Source organism: Lissotriton vulgaris, chromosome 2_2 (genome assembly GCF_964263255.1).
Source record: "Lissotriton vulgaris chromosome 2_2, aLisVul1.2, whole genome shotgun sequence".
In the NCBI taxonomy this organism is placed as follows: Eukaryota; Metazoa; Chordata; class Amphibia; order Caudata; family Salamandridae; genus Lissotriton; species Lissotriton vulgaris.
In genome coordinates this window covers 92,756,718-92,777,475 of record NC_141688.1, presented here as the reverse complement: position 1 = coordinate 92,777,475, position 20,758 = coordinate 92,756,718, and the positions used below count along the sequence as shown (strand labels likewise).

Here is a 20,758-nt window from a genome sequence, read left to right as displayed (position 1 = left end):
GATTTCCAAACAACTCACCTGCAAGACTGAGTTTGCGGTTTATGTGCTGCAGTGTCCCTTTGAGCTTCGGTATGTGGTGAGTACCCGTCTACCGGCTCACAGGCGGATACTGCAGCATATAAGAGCAATTAACACCAAAGACCAGTCATATCCCGTAGCCCGTCATTTTGAGAGCACTCATGATAGTGACCCGAAACATCTCACATACTATGTCATCGACAGTGTTTTGCCACTAAAAAGAGGTGGCAATAGAGATGCACTTTTAAGGGTCTTGGAAACTCGTTATATCCTAGAGTTAGATAGTCGTACCCCTGGGGTCTTAACGCCAGCGAGGATCTATACACGTGTTTATGAAAACATCACTGTGAACACCTATATGAATTTTTTAATTCTAACCAGTAGGATCCTATAATGATATTATGCTGCTCAATACATATAATGAAGGGTTTGAACAGATGGATATTTTATGAGATTCAACCAGTTTGCTCTGTTGTTTTTCTGTATAACATCTATTACAAAATTTAAGATCTTTGGTAGGGGCTCCTACCATAGTATTTTTGAAATAATGAAAAAACATTTATGGAATTTATGATTATGCACTAATTAGCACATGCACTTTTAACAAAATTCATTGCACTATGCTATCATTGCTGCTCCATACCACTTTTGCTGGATTTATTGATATATGATGTTTACATTATGTAAAATATTAAATTGCACAAGCACTTTTTTTGAAACCCCACTTGGGGTGAATGTAATTCAAGAGGCCTCTTTTTTCAATTAGGAAACAGCATACCGTATTTACTAAAACATTGACAATTGATTTTAGATATATATTTATTTATTGATGTAAATATGTATAAAAATGTATTACTATTGCGATATGTTGCACATTTTCCATCATATTGTGTATTGAATGAAATTACTCACCAAGAGTTTCATTATTCAATGTCAGAAGACTATCAAATTGTATAAAGTCTTTTGTTTGTTTCCTTGATAAGGAGCCTTTTTGAAAATATGTGGGAGGCGGGAATGCAAAGTCCGCCTTTTGTGTTTGTTATTTAAATCCCACTGTGGTATTGCAACCTTACCATGTGACCAAGACTGTGGAGAACGTCGAAACGCGTAATGGCGGGCGAGCTAAGCAATATGCATAAATAAAGCACCTTTTTGTTTGGCACCAGAACTGGGTTCAACTCTTCGTTTGTTAATCCAATTGAATAACTAATTGGTGGTGCAGGCTGCACCAGACTAGTTTGGAGATATATATATATATATATCCCAACGAACAACCTCCTTCCAGGGCACATTTCGAGGCTCACACTGGTGGTTAGTTACAATTCTCTTTATTTTTCATTGGACAACAAAACTGACAGATGCGTAATCAAAGCAGCATAAATCAAGATGTGAGACAACTTTTAAAATCGCTAGAAAAAAAACTAAGAGTGAAATCAGGAAATGGTGGGAGCACAAGTCCCTTACAAAATATAAGGAGGTTGGACGAGTTCCTAGGGGTCTAAGGATTCTGCTGGCGCCAAGCTTTGAGGAACCAAATCCTGCCATGTTAAGAGAGTGGGGGAAAGCAACCTGTTGGCCTCTATGAATTTGGTCAGAATTATGATTAAATATGCATTACTAGATCGCCAAACCCTGCTGGAAGAAATTGGTAAAATCAATGAAGAATTGGATAAAGTGGTCTAAAGTGAGCAAAAAGATTTAATAATCAAAACAAGCAAAGAAATAAGTGAAAGACTGAGCAAACGCGAGGAAAGGATCAAAATCCGCAAAGCGCATAAGTTTGCCCGGGATCAAATGGATTATGAACAAGGGCACATGTACACTTTCTCACGCAAATTCGAATGTGCAAAAAAGCACAAATTAAATGGCAGAAACATCACCAACAAACCATCACAACAGAAAGGCCACAACGAAGATACATCAGAGACTGAGGGTGATACAATATTGCTATCAAGCACGTCAGGCTCTGAATTCAGTAGCAATGAGGGGCTGAATTCCAAATTAGTGCTGGATCTGGCGAAAGAAATTGATATTTTAGTAGAAGACCGGAAACAAACGCTCCGCCCCAGAACCCGGAACAACACAACAGAAAAAAGAGGAATGCAAGGAGAAAAAAGCACAAACAGCAAACCGAAGCAAAAGAAAAAACAATGGTACCGGAATAAGAGGTAGAAGACAACCATCACAAATCTGTCAGACATTACTCTAACAGCAGCAGAAAAACGGCTCCTCTCTTTGGGCCTCAATTTTTGCCCCAAAAGCACATTCAATTATGCCAGCAAAAGGGTGTACATTTTTTGCTTCATTAGAAAGCAAAAATTAAAGAAATGTTTCACAATCAAAGCAGGCAGCACTAATTCTAATGAACCCATGGAACAACACAGACATGAGAGTATAATTCCAGCAGTTTCAGCTTCTGATGCTAAAATGCTTTTAACTCTTCACGATTTAGGGAAAATATCTAGCAGTGCACCACAAACAGATGATGCAAATGAGACAAGTACACACAACTGCCTACAGAGAATAAATATATCCCAAAAGGGAGTAGGAGAGAGTCCTTTTAGACCAAAAAGTACTTTTATTCCTATGATGCCAAAGGACGCCTTAGACATCTTTCACAATGCGTTACAGAGGAATTAAAGAAATTAAATCGGAAAGTAAAAAAGCAACAACATTAGCAAAGGTCTTACAATGAGCTACAATATATGAACTTGATAAAGAAGCTCAGTGAAAATGAAGTAATAATCAATAAATCCGATAAGGGAGGGAACATTGTTCTGTGGCCGAAAAAAGAATACATCAAGGAAGCTATGAAACAACTCACTATTGATGTATGATACAAAAGATCCAATGGAACTGAATACAAAAAGCCAAGAAAGAGTTGAAAAAAACTACTGTTCAAGTATAAGAGAGAAGGTTTAATATCCTCTACAGAATTTAACTTCCTACACACAGAGAATCCAGTAATTCCAATTTTGATTTTAATTCCGAAAGTGCATAAGGTGATCTCTCCAACACCTGGTAGACCAATCATTTCGGGAATCAACAGTGTGAGTGAACATATCTCCCAATATATAGATTTTTACTTGCAAGATTTTTTAAAGAATCTTCCCAGCTATGTAAAAGATACTGGTGACTTTCTGAAGAAATTGAATGCCGTGGATCGGCAGGATGGCTGGTGTCTCATAACATTAGACATTGAGTCATTATACATCAGCATAAGTCACGAAACAGGACTCCAAGCAATCCAGTATTTTTTAGACAAAAGATCATGTCAATACTATGGCCATAACAAATTGTTATGTGAACTGATTAGTTGGTGTCTGAATAAAAACTTCTTTATGTTTGGAAAAGAAATTTGGAGACAAATGAGGGGTGTAGCTAGGGGATCCTGTTTCTCCCCCAGCTTTGCATGCTTGCATGTTGGCTTGTGGTAGGAACAGGTCCTGAAAACCACTCCAAATATAAATCATGTACGTCATTGGTTAAGATTTATTGATGATGTTTTTTGTGTGTGGTATGGGGAGGAAGACAGTGCACAGTAATTTGTGAGGTCATTAAATAACACAAGTAACCTCATCTTTACATCCAATATAAGTAAAGTGAAAATCGATTTTTTGGATGTACAAGTGTCAGTGACAAACCACACATTAGAAACATCTTTGTTCAGGAAAGCAACTGCTGGCAATAGTATTTTACACACAAGCAGTAGCCATCCAAGACACCTCATTCAGAGCATGCCATATGGCGAGTTTTTGAGATTAAAACAGATATGTAGCTCACCAAAAGAATTTGAAAAATGTTCCAAAGAGATGGTAGCGTGACTTAAAGAATGAGGATTTCGCAAAATAGTTCTTTCTAGGGCACTCAATAGAGCACACGAAAGGTCTAGAGAGTCTCTTATTATCCGGGCCCAGCGGTGAGGGGTAGGCAACAAGGAACTGACACAGGTAAATGAATCTAAGCTACATTGGCTTCACCCCTGATGTCTGACCCGCTGGGCACGGTTGACACATATAAACTCTGATTATTAGGCATGAGTAGGTGTTATACAGGTAGTACAATTTCTGATCTTTGGTAAACTGACACTTATGTAGGTCATGTTTTGTAGACCGTAGTTCTGCTTCATTTTAGGTCCTGAAGAATCGCATGTCAATGAACGTTTAGCGAGAAACATGTTGACCATATTTCTTACACCTTAGTACGGTCTAGTACGTGGAAACCTAAGTTCCAGCAAATACAGACTAATCTTGTTTTTAGTTGAGGCAAAGGACCACCAAATAAAGTTGTTCTCCGGTACCTCTTGCTTCATTTTACCCTCACTTACACCGTCTACACTGTCCTGGCCCCACACCCCCACTTCACCCATAGGCAGTTGGATAAAAAGATCTCCGCCAAAGAGCCCCTCTATAAGGTGTTGCCCGTTGGGAATTGCACCGCCTACCCAATGAGGAGCATTGCCTATGATAAAGCATGACACCCGCAAGGGTGTGTGAGGCCATTATATCCAACATAATGGATACCCTGGGGTAGTTCTCCACTGAGCACTCACCCCTACACTTTAGTGACCTTTTGACCCTCCAGGAACAGCCCAGTCCACTTTTGCTTGCCTCATTGTCGAGGGCACCGACTGTGGCTGGACCTTCCACTCCTCCTTTGAGTGGTAATCTTAGCCCTCTGGATCACAACGATCCCCACTCTCCCCCTCTCCTATTTGTTGTTAGTTTCTATTACTACCCAGAAACCAAACTGAGACAGGTGAGGAGGGCACTCTCTGTCTCATCATGACGTTCAGTAAACAAGAGAGAAAGATCAAATCAATTATCAGGAAGAACTGGCCTATTGTTCTCACTGATGGTGTACTGGGAGTAGACTGCCTGAAATGCCTACCATCACATACAGGAAGGCCGGATCCAATGCGAAGTCAATTGGTGAAAATGAGCCCAGAATTGGGCATAGGCAGTACATGGCTTATTTATTTATTTTGAAGTTTGTAAAGCGCACGGCTACCCCCAACGGGGGTGTCCCAGCGCTGCGGACAGCAGTCAACCAAGGGGGGGTACAGCGGGGTCTAGATATTAGAGAACAGCCAGCTTTTTAGTCTGCTCCGGAATAGTGATCCTGATGTAATGAACCTAAGGTCCAGAGGAAGATAATTCCAGAGTTTTGCCGTGACCACAGCAAAAGCACGACCTCCCGTTCTGGAACAACGGAAACGGGGGCGTGTAAGAGACGGAGATGATCTGATCTGAGGGCACGAACCGACTGGACAGGTTTCAGCCTGTGTCTTAAATAGGCAGGGCCTAGGCCATTAAGGGCCCATAACGCAATGACCAGAGCTTTGATTTGTATGCGATAGGGCACCGGCAGCCAGTGCAGTTTAGCCAGATACGGTGTAATGGAATGGCGATACAGGATGTTACAGATCAGCCTGGCCGCTGCATTTTGTACAATCTGCAGCCGTTTAATCTGGCTTGGATCAAAAGATGTTTTTTTTTTCAAATGCTCATTTTGCTGAGCGTGCAAGTTTGGCATTAATACAACCCATTACAGCACTCCATTTTCAGACAATAGTGTAGCCATTAAGGAAACTATTGCTGTAGGACTGAGTATGCTGTGTATGTTTGGGCGTGCACCTGTGGCTTGCGTTATGTGGGTAGCACTAAGTTGCAGGTGCACTTAAGAATATTGCAGTATCTCAGGGCGATCGTGAATAATGATAATGTGTATCCGATCGCGAGGCATTTCAGAACTGTACATGGTAACGAACTAAGATGCCTCTCTTACTTTGTGATTGATGCTGTGGCCCCCCTCAGAAGGGGTGGAAATCGAGAAAAACGAGTTAGAAAATTGCAGACACGCTTTATTTTAGAACTTGACAGCAAGAGTCCCAATGGGTTGAAAACGACTGAAGACTTGCATAATTTCCTATGAACAACAGCCATTAGTGCAGTCCACCATGTATGACAATTCAATCACAACACAGAATTTAGTTGACATATAGTGGATGCAGAGTAGTTGCCCCTTTTGAAGATGTGCAGTGGGATTATATTTAACTAAGTGATTTCATTACAATTTACTGATGCTGCTTTTGTATGAGCGATTTACAACAGAATATTTCAGAAGTTTTAGACTTTTGATACTAGTTTACATAGTTTGGGGTTTTATAGAAGTATAGGCTTATGGGTTTTTATATTTTGTACATATTTAAGAACACAGTTCGTTATACATGTCGTACTGTTAAGCACTTTCAGCACTTTTATATTAACTGCTTTTTTGCACCTAGAGTCCTCATGTGAACAGTCTGAAGTAGGAGGATATCCATCTTGCAATTGTTTGTTTAGAAACTGCCTGTCCCTTACGAATTGTCCCATAGGTGACAAATAGTTGATCAGACCTGCGCAATGTAGATGTTCTTTGCAAATAGAATTTTAGACTTCTTTTAATGTCTAGAGTATGCAATGCCCTTTCCGCGGGTGACTGAGGGTTAGGAAAAAAGGTCTTTAAAACCACTGGTTCATTCAGATGGAAATCCGAAGGTACTTTTGGAATGAATTTCGGACTGGTGCGGAGCACCACAGAGTCATTTGTGAACTGTAAGAAAGGATGAAGAAAAGTAAAAGCCTGGGTATCGCTAACTCTCCTAGAGGAGGTTAGGGCCAATAGAAGTGACACCTTCCACGTAAGAAATTTCAAATCTGCTCTGTGGATGGGTTCGAATGGGTGTCGCATGACCTGTGCCAACACTACATTGAGATGCCACGATGGAGGTGGACGACATACCGGAGGGAACATTCTAAAAAGGCCTTTAAAGAATTGCTGTATAATCCTCGCAGAATAATTGTCCCATCTTGTCGATATCTTGAAATCGCTGCCTGGAAAACTTTTAGGGTAGCATGAGATAATCCTGATCGTGCCAGATGTAGGAAAAAAGGCAGGATCTCCTCTGGTTTAGCTGAAAAGGGGTGAATTCCAGCTGGACGACACCAGACACACTTTTCCATTTCAAACTGTACGTCTTTATGGAAGCAGGTGCCCTTGCCTTGGCCAGCAGCACTTCCTTGCAATCCGCAGGATGTTTAGATGGGCAAACCCACGGTACTCAGGCGCCAGGCCGCTAATTTCAGCAATGTTGGATCCGGATGGTAAAGCGGGCCGTTCTGAATGGAGAGTAAATCCGGAATTGGACTCAACTGAATCGGTTTGCACTCAGATAGGAGAAGGAGCTCTGTGAATCAGTTCTTGCGAGGCCATCTGGGAGCAATTAGAATCAGCCTACATGGCTCTTTCTTCATCTTCCGCAGGACTCTGGGAACTAGCGGAATTGGTGGAAAAGCGTACTCATAGGTCAGAGACCAGTCGATCGAAAACGCATTCCCCTGAGAGTCCTTGTGGGGATGCCAGCTTGCGAAGAATCGGCATTTGCTGTTGGTCTTGGTTGCAAAGAGGTCTAGGTCTGGATGACCCCATAGTTGAAAGATCGGATCCACGGTCTGCTGCTGAAGTTCCCACTCGTGAGTGGATACGGTTGTCCTGCTGAGTACGTCTGCCAAGACGTTCTCCGTTCCAGGAACATGCACCGCTTGAAGATTGATGTTGTGTTGTATTGACCATGTCCATAGCCTTTGGGCTTCCTGAGAAAGGAGAAGTGATCTTGTTCCTCCCTGCTTGTTTACATAATGCATGCTTGTTATGTTGTCTGTGCGTACCAACACATTGGCATCCTGGATGATTGCACGAAATGCCTTGAGTGCAAGGAAAATGGCTCTCAGTTCTAGCCGGTTGATGTGCCAACGCCTTTGTTGAGGGTTCCACTTGCCGCTGATAGTTAGGCCCTGAAGATGAGCTCCCCAGCCTTCGAGGGATGCATCCATGGTGATTGTAAAGCTTGGCGCATCCTGGAGGAAAGCGCGACCTTGCCTCAGATGTTTTCTGTGCGTCCACCAGAGGAGGGACCTCCACATGTGAGGTGTGATCTGGATGAGATCTTCGAAAGAGCCGAAAACCTGTAGCCATTGTAAGCTCAGTTCTTCCTGCAGAGGCCTCATCCTGAGTCGGGATGGATTGCTAGACTATACCATCCCCAGAAAAGACTTGTACTGTCGAATTGAAAGTGACTTTTTTGAAAGTAGATTTCTGGCCATATTTCGCATCTTGATTTGTCTCTCGTCCAAGACGAAGGCTTGGAGCAACTGGGTGTCTAAGGTTGCTCCCATGAAAGCCTGTCTTTGTGATGGTATCAACTGGGATTTGCTGAAGTTGATGGAGACCCAGGGACTGAAAAAGGTTCAAACACCCTTTTAGATGATTGTCTGTCTCCTCATAAGAACTGGCCTTGATAAGGCAGTCGTCCAAATATGGAAATATTTGAATCCCCACCAGCCGGAGGTGAGCATCCTGGTAATCCCTGCCAGCCACTATGAATCGCAGGAATTTTCTGTGGCGAGGTAAGATGGGGATATGGAAATATGCATCTTGGAGATCCAAGGTGGCCACGTAGTCTCCCGCTGCTAGAAGATGCAGTATTTCCTGAAGTGACAACATCCTGAATGTTAACTTTTTCAAATGTTTGTTTAGGGCACGGAGATCCATAATCTGACGCCATTCTCCGGACTTTTTCTTTATTAGGAAAAATCTGGAGTAAAATCCCATTCCCCTCATATTTTTAGGTACTCTCTCGATTGCTCCTTTCTGTAGCATCAAATTGATCTGGGCAAATAGCTCTTCCAGGTGAGCTGGAGGTGGGCCTTTTGGGGGAACATTCGGAGGAAAATGGTCGAATTCTAAGGCATGGCCCTTGACTACAATATCCAGGACCCACCTATCTGATATTATCGATAGCCAATTTGAGTAAAATTTTGATATCTATCCTCCAAATTTTTCTCAAGAGTGGGTTAGTAGTGTTGGCAGGTGACGGCAGGTGATGGGGCTTATCCTTTCCGCATTATGTATTTTTTACCCTGATCAGGGAATTATTAGTTCTCTTCTGGCCATAGGTTTGATAGCGCTGGGTCTGGTAGCGCTGATTTCCTGGTTTGTAGGAGGATTGTTGTGTGTATCCACCTCTGTTGGAGAACGATCTACGTCCTCTCGCTCCTCGAAAGGGCGGTTTGCGAAATTGAAGTGTACCCAAGGATTTCGCCGTTTCTGTATCTTTCTTTATTGTTTGTAGGGCTTCTTCAACTTGCGGGCCAAACAGAAATTTACCATCATAAGGCATATCCAATACCTTAGATTGTACCTCCTGACGGAAAGAAGTAGATCGTAGCCACCCCTGCCTACGCAAGACATCAGCACTAGCTAGCTGCCGGAAACCAGTTGAGGTGACGTCAACCGCCGAATCAATCTCCTCTGAGATTCTTTGTCCTTCCTGTAAGATCTTCTGCGCTTCAGATTTAGAAGGCTCAGGAAGGAGCTATGTCCGACCACATCTGCCGGTCATACCTGCCCAGGATGGCCAAAGAATTAGCAGCCCGGACTGTGGTAGCTGCCATCGTTGAAATGCATTTCCCAATGGCATCTAGGCGCCTGCCATCTCTGTCCGGTGGGGCTGCAACTGGAGAGGAAGGGTTTCTAGCTCTTTTTTGTGCCGCTTGGAAGATAATCAGTTTCGGTTGTCCTATAAGGCACGCAGGTGACTTTCCAGGTGCCTTGTACTTCTTGTCAATCCGTGGCAGGACCGGAGGAATGGATGCTGGAGTAGACATGACCTTTATACCCTCCTTCCAGATAAAGTCAATAATCGGTATGGATTTGACTTGTTTTCTAGGCTGGTCTTTAAAGTCGTAGAGAAAACATTCTTGCTCCGTTTGCTCCATAACAATATGGACACGCTTAGTAGCCCGTTCCATCAAGAGGTGGAAACCACCAACGTCTACTGGTGGTGAATCCGAGGCAGCCTGAGGTGATGGAGGGAGTTTGTACTTGATATTCATCCCACTCCAACATATCATCTACTTCGCCTTCCTCTCTCTGGTCTTCTTCATCTGAAAGCTGTTGATCCTCAGGCTGAGTAGACAGCAGAGGTGGAGGAGACGTTAGAGGTCGAAAGTCTGGTATAGGTGCTTCCGTAGCAGGTGTAGGAGGCACCGAGCCTGTAGATTCTGATGGTAGTCATCCAACATGCATTGGAGGTTGGTGAGCAATGCAATCGGCACCTGCGTGGCAGGGACACCTGTTACAGGGGACGGCATATGTTCAGGTGACTGCTGATCATCCTGATCGTCCTCTTGATACTTGATATTTAACTTGTAAGGACTAGTAGCTGTGCCAAAGGTTTCTCCAATGTCTGAGTCTTCCTCACTGTGTTCAGAATCAAGAAATTTATCAGGCACTTGCAGGGGTATCTTTTGTGGAGAGAGATGCAGAGGTGAGAGCTCCAAGGTCGACCCACGTCTCTGAAGCAAAGATTGTTTCGGCGTCAGAAAAACCGTAGAAGGGTACCAGACCTGCAAAGCGGTACAAGAGGATAGTTGCGGCGTCGAAGTTGGATCCACTGAAGGATTCGTTGCAGTGGATTTTGCTTTAGACGAGGTAGTCGTCGACGCGGACAATGGAGGGTCCGTCGACGGTGTTGTCGTCAGCGATATGGACTTCGTCAGCGATATGGACTTCGTCGACGGTGATGGACTTCGTCGACGGGATTATTTTAGTCGACGATGGTATTGTCGTCGACGGAGTGGAACTCGTCGACGAGCCCGCCGGCGGTAGCTTCTTAGTCGACGGAAGAGAAGGCGTCGACGAAGAGGTTGTTGACACTCTCGTCGACGGGATTTTTTTCTGAGGAGTCGACGACGATGCGCCGACGACGGCAGAAGATGAAAGCTGCGCCGTCAAGAGCGGTCTGACAGAAACAGACCATAGTAGGCGAAGAAGCCGCCGTGGACATGATCATATGAGGCTTAGGAGATGAAAATGTTACCGCCGACGTAGACGTAGCGTCGATGGAGATCCTCGTCGACGAAGGAGTTGAAGATGGCGCGTCGACGACAGTGGTGGAATCGGAGGTAAATTCTTCTCAGATGTCAGAGGCAATTTTCTGGAAGATTTTTTAGTGGGTGTAGATGGTCCCTCCTTCTCCTTGACTGGGGAAGTAGCCTTGAGACCCCTTAGAAGGCAGTCGTTTCCTAGCCACCTTAGCCTCAGGAAATTTTAACACCTCAGTTGCAAGCCTCTTCCTAGACTCTGAAGTAGAACCAGAGGCAATACTGCCTACCTCAGACGCAGAATTATCAGAATCCTTGAGCTTTTGTAGCCACAAAAGCAGGTGACCCTCTCGGTCCCTGAGGGTTTTTTGAGGGAAGGTTCTACAAATTTTACAGTCCTTGACTTGGTGATCAGGATAAAGGCACTATATGCACTTTTTGTGGGGATCCCTTTAAAAAGCCGGAGCTTACCACAAGAGTCATATGTTCTAAAATAAGATTTCTTAGAAGACATTCTTGAAAAGTAGAATCCAACTGGAATAAAGAGAAGAAACTGAGTAGAGCTCAGGGAGACTCCCTTCACACGACGTGCGGTAGAAAATCTGAGAGCCTGATCCTCTGGGGAGAATCTTCTGGTGGATGCTGTTGCCTGATTGGCTGTAGTTTGGACTATACAAAATGACTAGGATAGTCATGTGTGTAAGTTTTTTCTCCTGTAGCTTTCGCTACTTTACTTCCTGGTTGGGAATTACTGTTTTTTTCCTATGTTATTATGGCATTTTATTGCTTTTTTATATACCGTGGGACTCCCACTCCGACGAAGGGGAATGATTCAGGCATGTGAATCTATGAAAGACACCCCTAATACTGGAGAAAGAAAAATATTTTTCCTGTTATGCATTCATGCAGCTTAAAAATTATTCAGATATTACATATTTGATGGAACATAGACAGGTTCTTAGGTGGATTCATGAAATACATCCATGACCATTATTTGCAGAAATTTGCACTGATAGCTAAATATTTGCACAAATGGCTTTATTTTTGCACAACTATCTGTTTACATATTTATTGAAAATGTATAGGGAACTTGAGTCATGACATGTTTTAATATTTGTGAAACATGCAAAAAATATATTTTTAAGATTTTATATTTTTATAAATTATTGCATTTGCCACTATCCAACTTAAAGCATGTACACTGTTTTAAAATATAAAAGTTTACAATCTTTGTAAAATGTTTTGAAAAAAGACTATGCATTTCACAAATGAAGTATTTCCTCTATGTCAACTAAGGTGATCATGTGACCCACAGGGGGGTTGGACACCAAGCAATTTAAAAATAATGGCAGAAGTTGCATTCTCTGTGTGAGCAAGGGCACTGGGAGCTCGAAACGTGTAACAGAGGAAAAGGTTAAAGATATAAACATCTACCTGCCTGAGCCATTGGGTCCGTTTTCTCTCATTTTGCCTGTGTGGAAGTGGTGAGGGTTTGCTTTTCTGAATATATATATATATATATATATATATATATATATATATATATATATATATATATATATATATAGTACTCAGTTGTCTGCCAGTGATATGAGTCAACCAACTGTGGGAGCTGGCTTAACAAATTTTAAAGCCAAGTCGACATTTTGCCCAGTCATGTTGAAAGCATGAACACGTGAACAAGAGGAAACCTCCTCGAAACGCGTCGAGTGGAGCTATCATTAAAAGCTCGTTAAATTGCACAAGCTGGCCCGGACATTCCTTCTTTAAATCGAGTTGTGAAAAAGCTTTGATTATTCGGGACTTGCTATCCCGTCGGGGCCCTCCGCTGCAAGGGGCAGGGGTCCAGAGCGAACTTGGAGCTTTGGATGGAGATATATATATATATATATATATATATATATATATATAATATATCCAGATTTGAGGCCCACTGGAGGGCTGTAAAACGTTATCCCGAAAATGAACTAATGAAAAATAACGCAATGGAGCGTATAAAGTGCATAAAATGAAACACATTCCCCATAATGCACCATTTAATTTCGACTCGACTGCGAGGGCAGACCGGAGGCCATTTAAATCCATCAAGTGTGCTTAAAGGGGGTGTGGTGGCAGAGAAATGTTTTCAAAAGTTGGCCTCTGATGAGTCACAAAGGACTCGAAACGTGTAAGGCCGAGGGAGTTTCCTAACGAGATGGGAAGTTGCATGCTTCAATAAAAATGGTGTGTAACCCACCTGAATGCGGAGTGCGGCCTCAAATCTGGGTGTTTGTGTGAAATACAATCACGGCGGTTCCGGCCGTGGAGGCGAAGTACCACCTGAAGAACGAAGCAAATGTCTGCTGGAGGTGTACTGTGCCTCTCTAGCAGGGCGCTGATGGGGTTTTAATTTCCAGCATGCAGAATCTTATCTGGGGCACACTGAAATGAAATGAAAATTGCACTTGTATAGCGCTTAGCTACCCGGAGGCCTCGCAGCGCTTGTGAATGATTACTTAGTGCGGGCTCAGGGTAGTTCAGCAGGTGTTGGCAAACAAGTGCGTTTTCAGGGCCTTCCTAAAAGTCATATGGTTGTTGTGTTCCCGAAGAGAAAACTGGAGGGCTTTAAAACTTTATCCCGAAAATTAACTAATGAAAACAAACGCAATGGAGCGTATGAAGTGCATAAAATGAACCACATTCCCCATAATGCACCATTTAATTTCGACTCCGAGGAGATATATTATATATATATATATATATATTCTCCAAACATTCTCCTCAGTTACGAAGAAAAGCAGGACACCCAAGGCTTCTGTTACGGTATTTTATTCAGGCAGATGAATAAAATACCGTAACAGAAGCCTTGGGTGTCCTGCTTTTCTTCGTAACTGAGGAGAATGTTTGGAGAAAATACGTTAGCCTAGCGGGACCGCCCACTGACAGCCGTACTCGTCTACTGGTATTAGTGGAGGGGAGGGGAGGGGAGGGGATATATATATATATATATATATATATATATATATATATATATATATATATATATATATATATATATATATATATATATATTGAACCTCGTTGCCCGGACAGCAAGTCTCCAATCTTTCAGCAACAAAGAGCCGACCCAAAAAGTGCTGGTGAAGCAGTGTTTATTTTCTGATAGCCAGCGCTGCCGCCATGACGCGTTTCGCCTCCAGGGAGGCTTGATCACATGACAAACAGTGTAAGTCGAGCTAGACTTTTAAAGTGACAGTGCAGAAAAAGTGTCATAGACATGAAGAAAATACTTCAAAAATACATAAAACGCTGCATATGAATACCATGGAATGACTAATGCTGCCCAAGTGGGCTTACCAAGCATTGAGATAGAACAATTCATGTTATTTTAGCCAATGAGGTACAATAATTAATATGTACAGGTTAAAACCGTATGAAAATATAAAACTTGGTAATAGAAAAAAACACTGTTGCATAAATACACATGATAAAAAATGTTCATCTATGTGCAAACAGTATTAAAAAAGATACATTCCAGTATATAAAGTCGGTATAATATTTGCAAATCACGCAAATAAAAAAGTATCAAAAATAGCAGCAAAGCAATGACACCAAATTATGCATTAGGAGTAGGGCCCAAGTGGGCAAGTCACTATAATTGTCAAGACAGATAAAGTGCTTTAAGTGAAGTGCAAAAAATCCTATAAAGTGCAAAGTATTAAACAAAGATGATTCCAAAAAGATAAAATCATGAACAGCAATATGCTGAGGATTAAGAAAAAGTTCATCATATGTACAACAGGAAACATTTATCAGGGAACAAAAAAATGGAATACTAAAATATCCGGACAGGCATAGGCAGGTATGTAAATGAGTTAGAGGCAAGTATACAGATCTTCCCTATCGTTGAGGCCATGTGGGTGTTTAGTGTTTAACTCAAGAATGTAACGAGTCTCCAGGAGCCGGAGTTTAGCCTCACGGTCACCTCCTCTTCTTGATGCCTCCACACAATCAATTAGAAAGAAGAGAAGGGAATCAGGGACGCCCAGATGTTTGGCCTGGAAATGCCTGGCAACCGGATAATTTTGATCATGCCCAGAAATAGCCCTTATGTGCTGGAGGATGCGCTTGTGGGCGGGCAGCTTGGTGCTGCCCACGTATTGTAGCCCACAAGGGCACTCCAGCACGTAAACGGCATATTCCGTTTTGCATGTCAGCCATTTGGAGATGGCGGTTGGATGCTCAAAAAAATGACTTTGGTAATGTGTCCTGTTGCTACCAAAGCGACAAGCCTTACATTGGGGGCAGGTTTTAAAGCCCTTCTTTAAAGTAGACCAGGTGTTAGAAGTCTTAGGCTCCAAAGTGTTGCTGACAAGAGCTTTTGACATTGAAGGGGATCTTCGGAAAGTCAGAACTGGTTTAGTATCTACCATGTGACCTATCACAGGGTCACTCAGAACCAGGTTCCAGTTTCTATTGAGAATTTTCCGGAGAGCCCCATGCTGGCGATTAAAAGTCAAAATAGCTCTAGGGGAACCTGTTTGAGCATCCTTGTTCATTTTGTCAGACAGTTGGGCATTACTAGTTCTAGGGATTAGTGCCTCTTGCCTGCTTCTTGAATTGGAGCGTGTAATGGCCTTTGTTATATATATATATATATATATATATATATAGATACCACACCAAACTTCACCATCCAAGAAGGCGCTGACTCCGTGTATCTCAGTTTAAGGGTGTTTATTTTACATCAACTTCTGCTCAGACGCGTTTCGGCGGTAACCTCCGCCTTGCTCACTAACACTATATATATATATATTCCTTACCACCTTGCCTGCAGGTAAAGCACCCCTCACAGGAAATCTAGTTTAAGATGAGATTTTTCATGAGAGGACAAACAATCAAAACACCTTCTGTGCTTTCAAATCTACTTTAATGGAGGAATATAAAAGCACATTAACCTCGATAATCCAAGTTCAGACATGAGAACTCAATTCATATTTTACAAATGAGCCATTAGCACCTGCAAAGTCCCTTACCTTAAAAGAGAAGTTTAATAAAATACACTCCACACCTTCTTTTTCTTTTAAAACCAGGAGGTCACTATGCAACGGGCTGTCAGGATCAACCCTAATGGGGACAACGTTCAAGAAATTAAAGATTGCCTTTGCACTCACATTATAAGTAGACTTGCCAAAAAAGTTTCTACCCCAGACACAAAAACAGTGCCTAGTCAATGACAATTTGACTTGTTGGTTAAAACATTATACATACATATAAAACTACACATAATAAAAAGCGTGGTTGCTAAAACAATCTAGATTAAGCTCCTTTCCAATAACAAACTTTAAAATCAATGATAAATAAAACCATATGTGCAGAGGCTAAATGGGACATATGTGCAGAGTATTGCTTGTGTGCAACATTTGTTGTTAAAAATTTGAACCCCTAAAGTTCATCTTTCAAAGCCCACTTGAACTTTGAAATCCTTCACCCCGAGGGTTGGCCTCGTCAGTCTACTACAGAGTATCAACTCAGTTTGCTACCCTACTTCAAACTGAACCGGTCTTAATCTGTGCAGTTCGGAATGGTGAATGCAGACACAGACCCTTATTTTCATGTTCCTTTAGCAGTTTCGTTATGCTACCAATAAATCAGAATATTGTTCCACGGACATGACTATGTGTTCATGCTCCTGAGGCACAATGTTGCTTGTTCAGCCCTCACTGCGTTTCACATTGAGTTAAAAAAAAATCCTCCAGGTATTTTCTTGTTATCATTTAATAACAGGACATAACTGTAAAATACTGTAGGAGATTCGACTACATACATAAAAACAAACTGCTCTAGCACCAGACAAATGGTTAAATATTCAAGCGAGTTCTCTTATAATCTACACCATGGAGGTGTCAGAACTCCCACAACATTTTGAGAGTTATAACATTTCATTTCTGTGAACTTTCAACAGACACTGGAGGGCGTTTTGTTGACTGTTCGTTCATGCCCTTTAAGCTGTTTCGAGAAAAAAAAAAAGATTGGCAATATCCACCTAGGTTCAAAGTTTTGAGGATAGCTGATTTAAAGTCAGTTACTGAGAAAATGCTGCATCCATTTTAAGTGCCAACTGGAACGTGATTTGATTTGATTTTGATAAAAATTTATAACGCGCAGAACAATAACCCGCAGGTATCAAGGCGCCTAACAATATGCAACAACAACAACGTGCATGCCAATAATGCCAGTTTTAAGTGAAAAAAGTATGCTCTAAGTAGGAAAATATCAACAGGAACTACGCAAAACTCTGCTTGAATAATAAAACAAGTTACTTACCTGTACACATTAGGGTTCTCCAGTTTAGAAGTATTTCACAGATTCACATGCTTGAATCCTCCTCGTTATTGGGGTTGGAGGCCCATGGTAATTATAATGAGCAGTGTTTAGTAAAGCATGGTCTGCTTAAACAAGTAGCACTGTTACCAATTCTTATAATTTCTGAAAGTACCAATGCTTAACCAATCAGAAAAACAGTTCCTGAAGCACTCTTTCCTGTCTAGGGCCACCACACCTGATTTTTCAGCACGAGTGTGCCGGCATTATAAAAGAGGTATTCAATGAGGTGAGCCCTAATCAGAGAGGAGGAAGTGTTGCATGTGAATCTATAACATGTGTCAATACTGGAGAACCAGAGTACACAGGTAACTTGTTTACTCCCTGGTACTGAAACTTTAATATATTCACATGCTTGAATCTGAATAGTAAGCAATGTATTACCTGATCATGTGTAGGCGGGAATTGCAAATCATGAGTAATAAGCAGATATTTTACTATAATTATCAGATGAAAAACGTCACCTCACTGAATGAGATGGTAAAGGATTTCCTTACCACAGCTGCGTCCTCATTTGATGTTGTCTCCAGACAGTAATATCTGGTAAAAGTGCGTGTGTTAGTCCGTATATTGGCCCTGCATATGTCTGATAAGGATTCGCGACGATACGTCAGCAAACCGGGCAGTAGATGTAACGACTCTTGAAGAGTGTGCTCGGACTATTTGTGAGAAAGTGCCATCTTTCTTGCCTGGTATGCCCCCACTTTTTGCTGAATTGCTATTGTACTTTGACTGAGTCTGCCCTGGGCTCCGGCCAATCAGGTGCCCAGGGACTGTGTTCCTTCCCTAAAACTGTGTTGAAGCTAAAACCCAATTGAAAAATAAAACTAAGGTGGTGATGGACGTAGCGTTGACAATACAAACACTCACCCCAGTCAACTGAATTGGGTTTAATCCATCACTGTTTTTTAGCTCACTCAGCCACCCCAGTTCAGACATGGCCATATGCAAATCAGCCTGACCCTTTCGTTTTTCTTTGTTCGCCCTAAGTTGGCAGGGTATGCTCAGACGTGAGTCCCTTGCTCACTTTGCCACTGGATTCAAGCAAGCCCGGCTGAAGACGGCTGTAATGCCAGAAACCGGTCCTGGGAAGCTTGGTTCCGGTCCAGGGAAGACATGGCTTGGCAGTTCGGGCTGGACTGTTCCCATGAGGCACAGGGTCAGAATCATTTGCATATGACCATGTCTGAACTGGGGAGGCGGAGTGAGTTAAGGAACGGTGATGGATTAAACCCAGATCAGTTGACTGGGGGTGAGTGTTTGTATTGTCAACGCTGCAGGGCATTGTGACCAGAGAAGACCCTCAAGGGCTGCAGCCTTTATTATGCCACCCTTAGGGGCCCTGCACCCTTACACACACACACAACCTTTGCAGGCTGAGTGTCCTGGTGCAGAACTAAACAAAGAGTCGACATGGCACACATCCCTGTGTGCCATGCCCACAACCCACTGCCCTGGTATACACCAGTCACCCCTCTAGCTGGGTGCCTATGCCAGTGGTGTGTGCACAGTTGCATGAGCCCTGTGCCCCTACAGTATCCAGAGACATTCCTGGGCACTGTAAGTGCAGTGATGCCATTAAGAGTATATGGTGCTGGGAGGTTGTCATTACGAACTCCACAGCACCATAATGGCTACACTGAAGACTGAAGTTTGATATCAAACTTCTCAGCAAAGTAAACCCACACTGATGCCAGTGTGGGATTTAAAGTAAAATGCACTACAGAGGGCCTCTTAGAGATGACCCTTGAAACCTAACCTACAATCCAGGTCTTGTCTGAGAGGCTGCCTAGGCTGCCACACAGCAGACATGTTGCTGGACCCCTGAGTGGAGAGCCCCCCGCTCTCCTGGGCCTGCAACAATGCACATCCTGGGCGAGGTGCTAGGTCTCCTCCCCCAGGATTGGCAGGGGGAAGCTTCATACCCTCCAATGTGGCGTGCCTCAGGGCTCCTCCCTGAGCCCCACATTATTTATTATCTATATGTCCACATTGGAGGAGGTCATCATCCCATTCGGAGTGAGCGTCGTCAGTTATGCCGACGATACAGAATTAGTTGTATCACTATCTCACCCCAGACAACAACCAGCAGACTTGTATAACTGCCTGGCGCAGGTCCAATGTTGGATGAACACCTCAGCCCTATAATTAAATGGTTCGAAAACGGAGGTTCTGCTCCTCGGCCCGAAAGGACTCACACTCTGCCCGAACATCTGGCCAGCCTGTCTGGGCCCTCCCCCAGAACCTAAAGAAGAAGTAAAAAGTCTGGGTGTGTGGCTCGACACCGACCTCTCGTTTACCGTGCAGGCAAAGAAAGTAGCCGGGACTTGCTTCGGGCTCCTGAAATCGTTAAGGAAAGTCCTGCCCCTCTTACCCACCAACTCCCAAAAGCTGCTAATTCAAGGCCTAATATTTTCAAGGCTTGATTACAGCAATGTGATCTACCTGGGCGCCCCCGAAGCGACGCTGAACAAGCTCCAGAGAATTCAGAACACTGCGGCCCGGATTCTCACAAAGACCCCTGCCAGAGCCTCGGCCAAATCGGCCCTTAAACTTCTCCACTGGCTTCCCATAAGGGAGCGGGTCAAATTCGACGCCCTTTGTCTAGCTCACAAATTACTACAAAATCAAGGCCCCCCTGTTCTTAGGAAACTCATCACATCCTATAAATCCTCAAGACCCCTCCGCTCGGACACGGAAAACTTCATCGCTATCCCCAGATTCAAGAAAGCCCAGTCAGGAGGAAGACGCTTCTCAGTCCATACTGCACGACTCTGGAACTCACTCCCCTGTGACCTGCGACTCGAACCACAATATCTCCACTTCAGGAAGCGGCTCAAAACTCACCTTTTTCCTCTGTGAATCATGCATGTTCTTAACCCTGATCTTCTGTGCCCCCCTCCCCTTCCTCTTCTTCTCCCTCTTTTTCTCCCTTTTTCTCCCTTGTCCCACCGAACTTAGGAGATAGGATCTTTTAGCGCTGGGATACCTCCGGGTGACTACGCGCTCTACAAAAATAAATCTTCTCCAGGCCACTTGCTGTACTCATCAACTGGCCCCCACTGGTTCTGACCCCCACTCTTGCGGGAAGACAGACGGGAAACCCTAAGTGAGGAAAGGGGGTGTGTCAGCCTGTGCCAACTCCACCCCTCAGGTGGGAGAGGCGAGGTGAAGCACAACTCCGGGCTCCGGCCATCTTGAGGATGGGGAGCCCTGCCCAAATAGAGATAGGCTCCGGCCCCCCTCCCACAGGAGAGAAGCAGGATAGGGGGTGTACTCACCCCAGGACAAGGACATATTGGTCCCTGCCCTTCCCCTACCTATAATGCCCCTAAATTTAGTATTTAGGGGCACCCTGAACTTTCCTTCCTCAGATCCCGATTTCAAAACAAGACCAAGAAGACGACCTGTCATGCAGCTGCTAACCAGGACAACACCAACTGACTTGACCC

General features: G+C 43.4%; 1 protein-coding gene across 2 annotated transcripts in view; it reads right to left on the bottom strand.

Moving 5' to 3' along the window:
- UBE2Q2 (ubiquitin conjugating enzyme E2 Q2) overlaps positions 1 to 20,758 on the bottom strand; it is a 687,285-nt gene that overhangs the window by 273,354 nt on the left and 393,173 nt on the right. For both annotated transcript variants that reach the window (XM_086959354.1, XM_086959353.1), the window contains exon 8: positions 15,959 to 16,049. In XM_086959354.1, the coding sequence (XP_086815480.1) occupies positions 15,959 to 16,049 (91 nt within the window). The remainder of the gene's footprint in view (positions 1 to 15,958; positions 16,050 to 20,758) is intronic.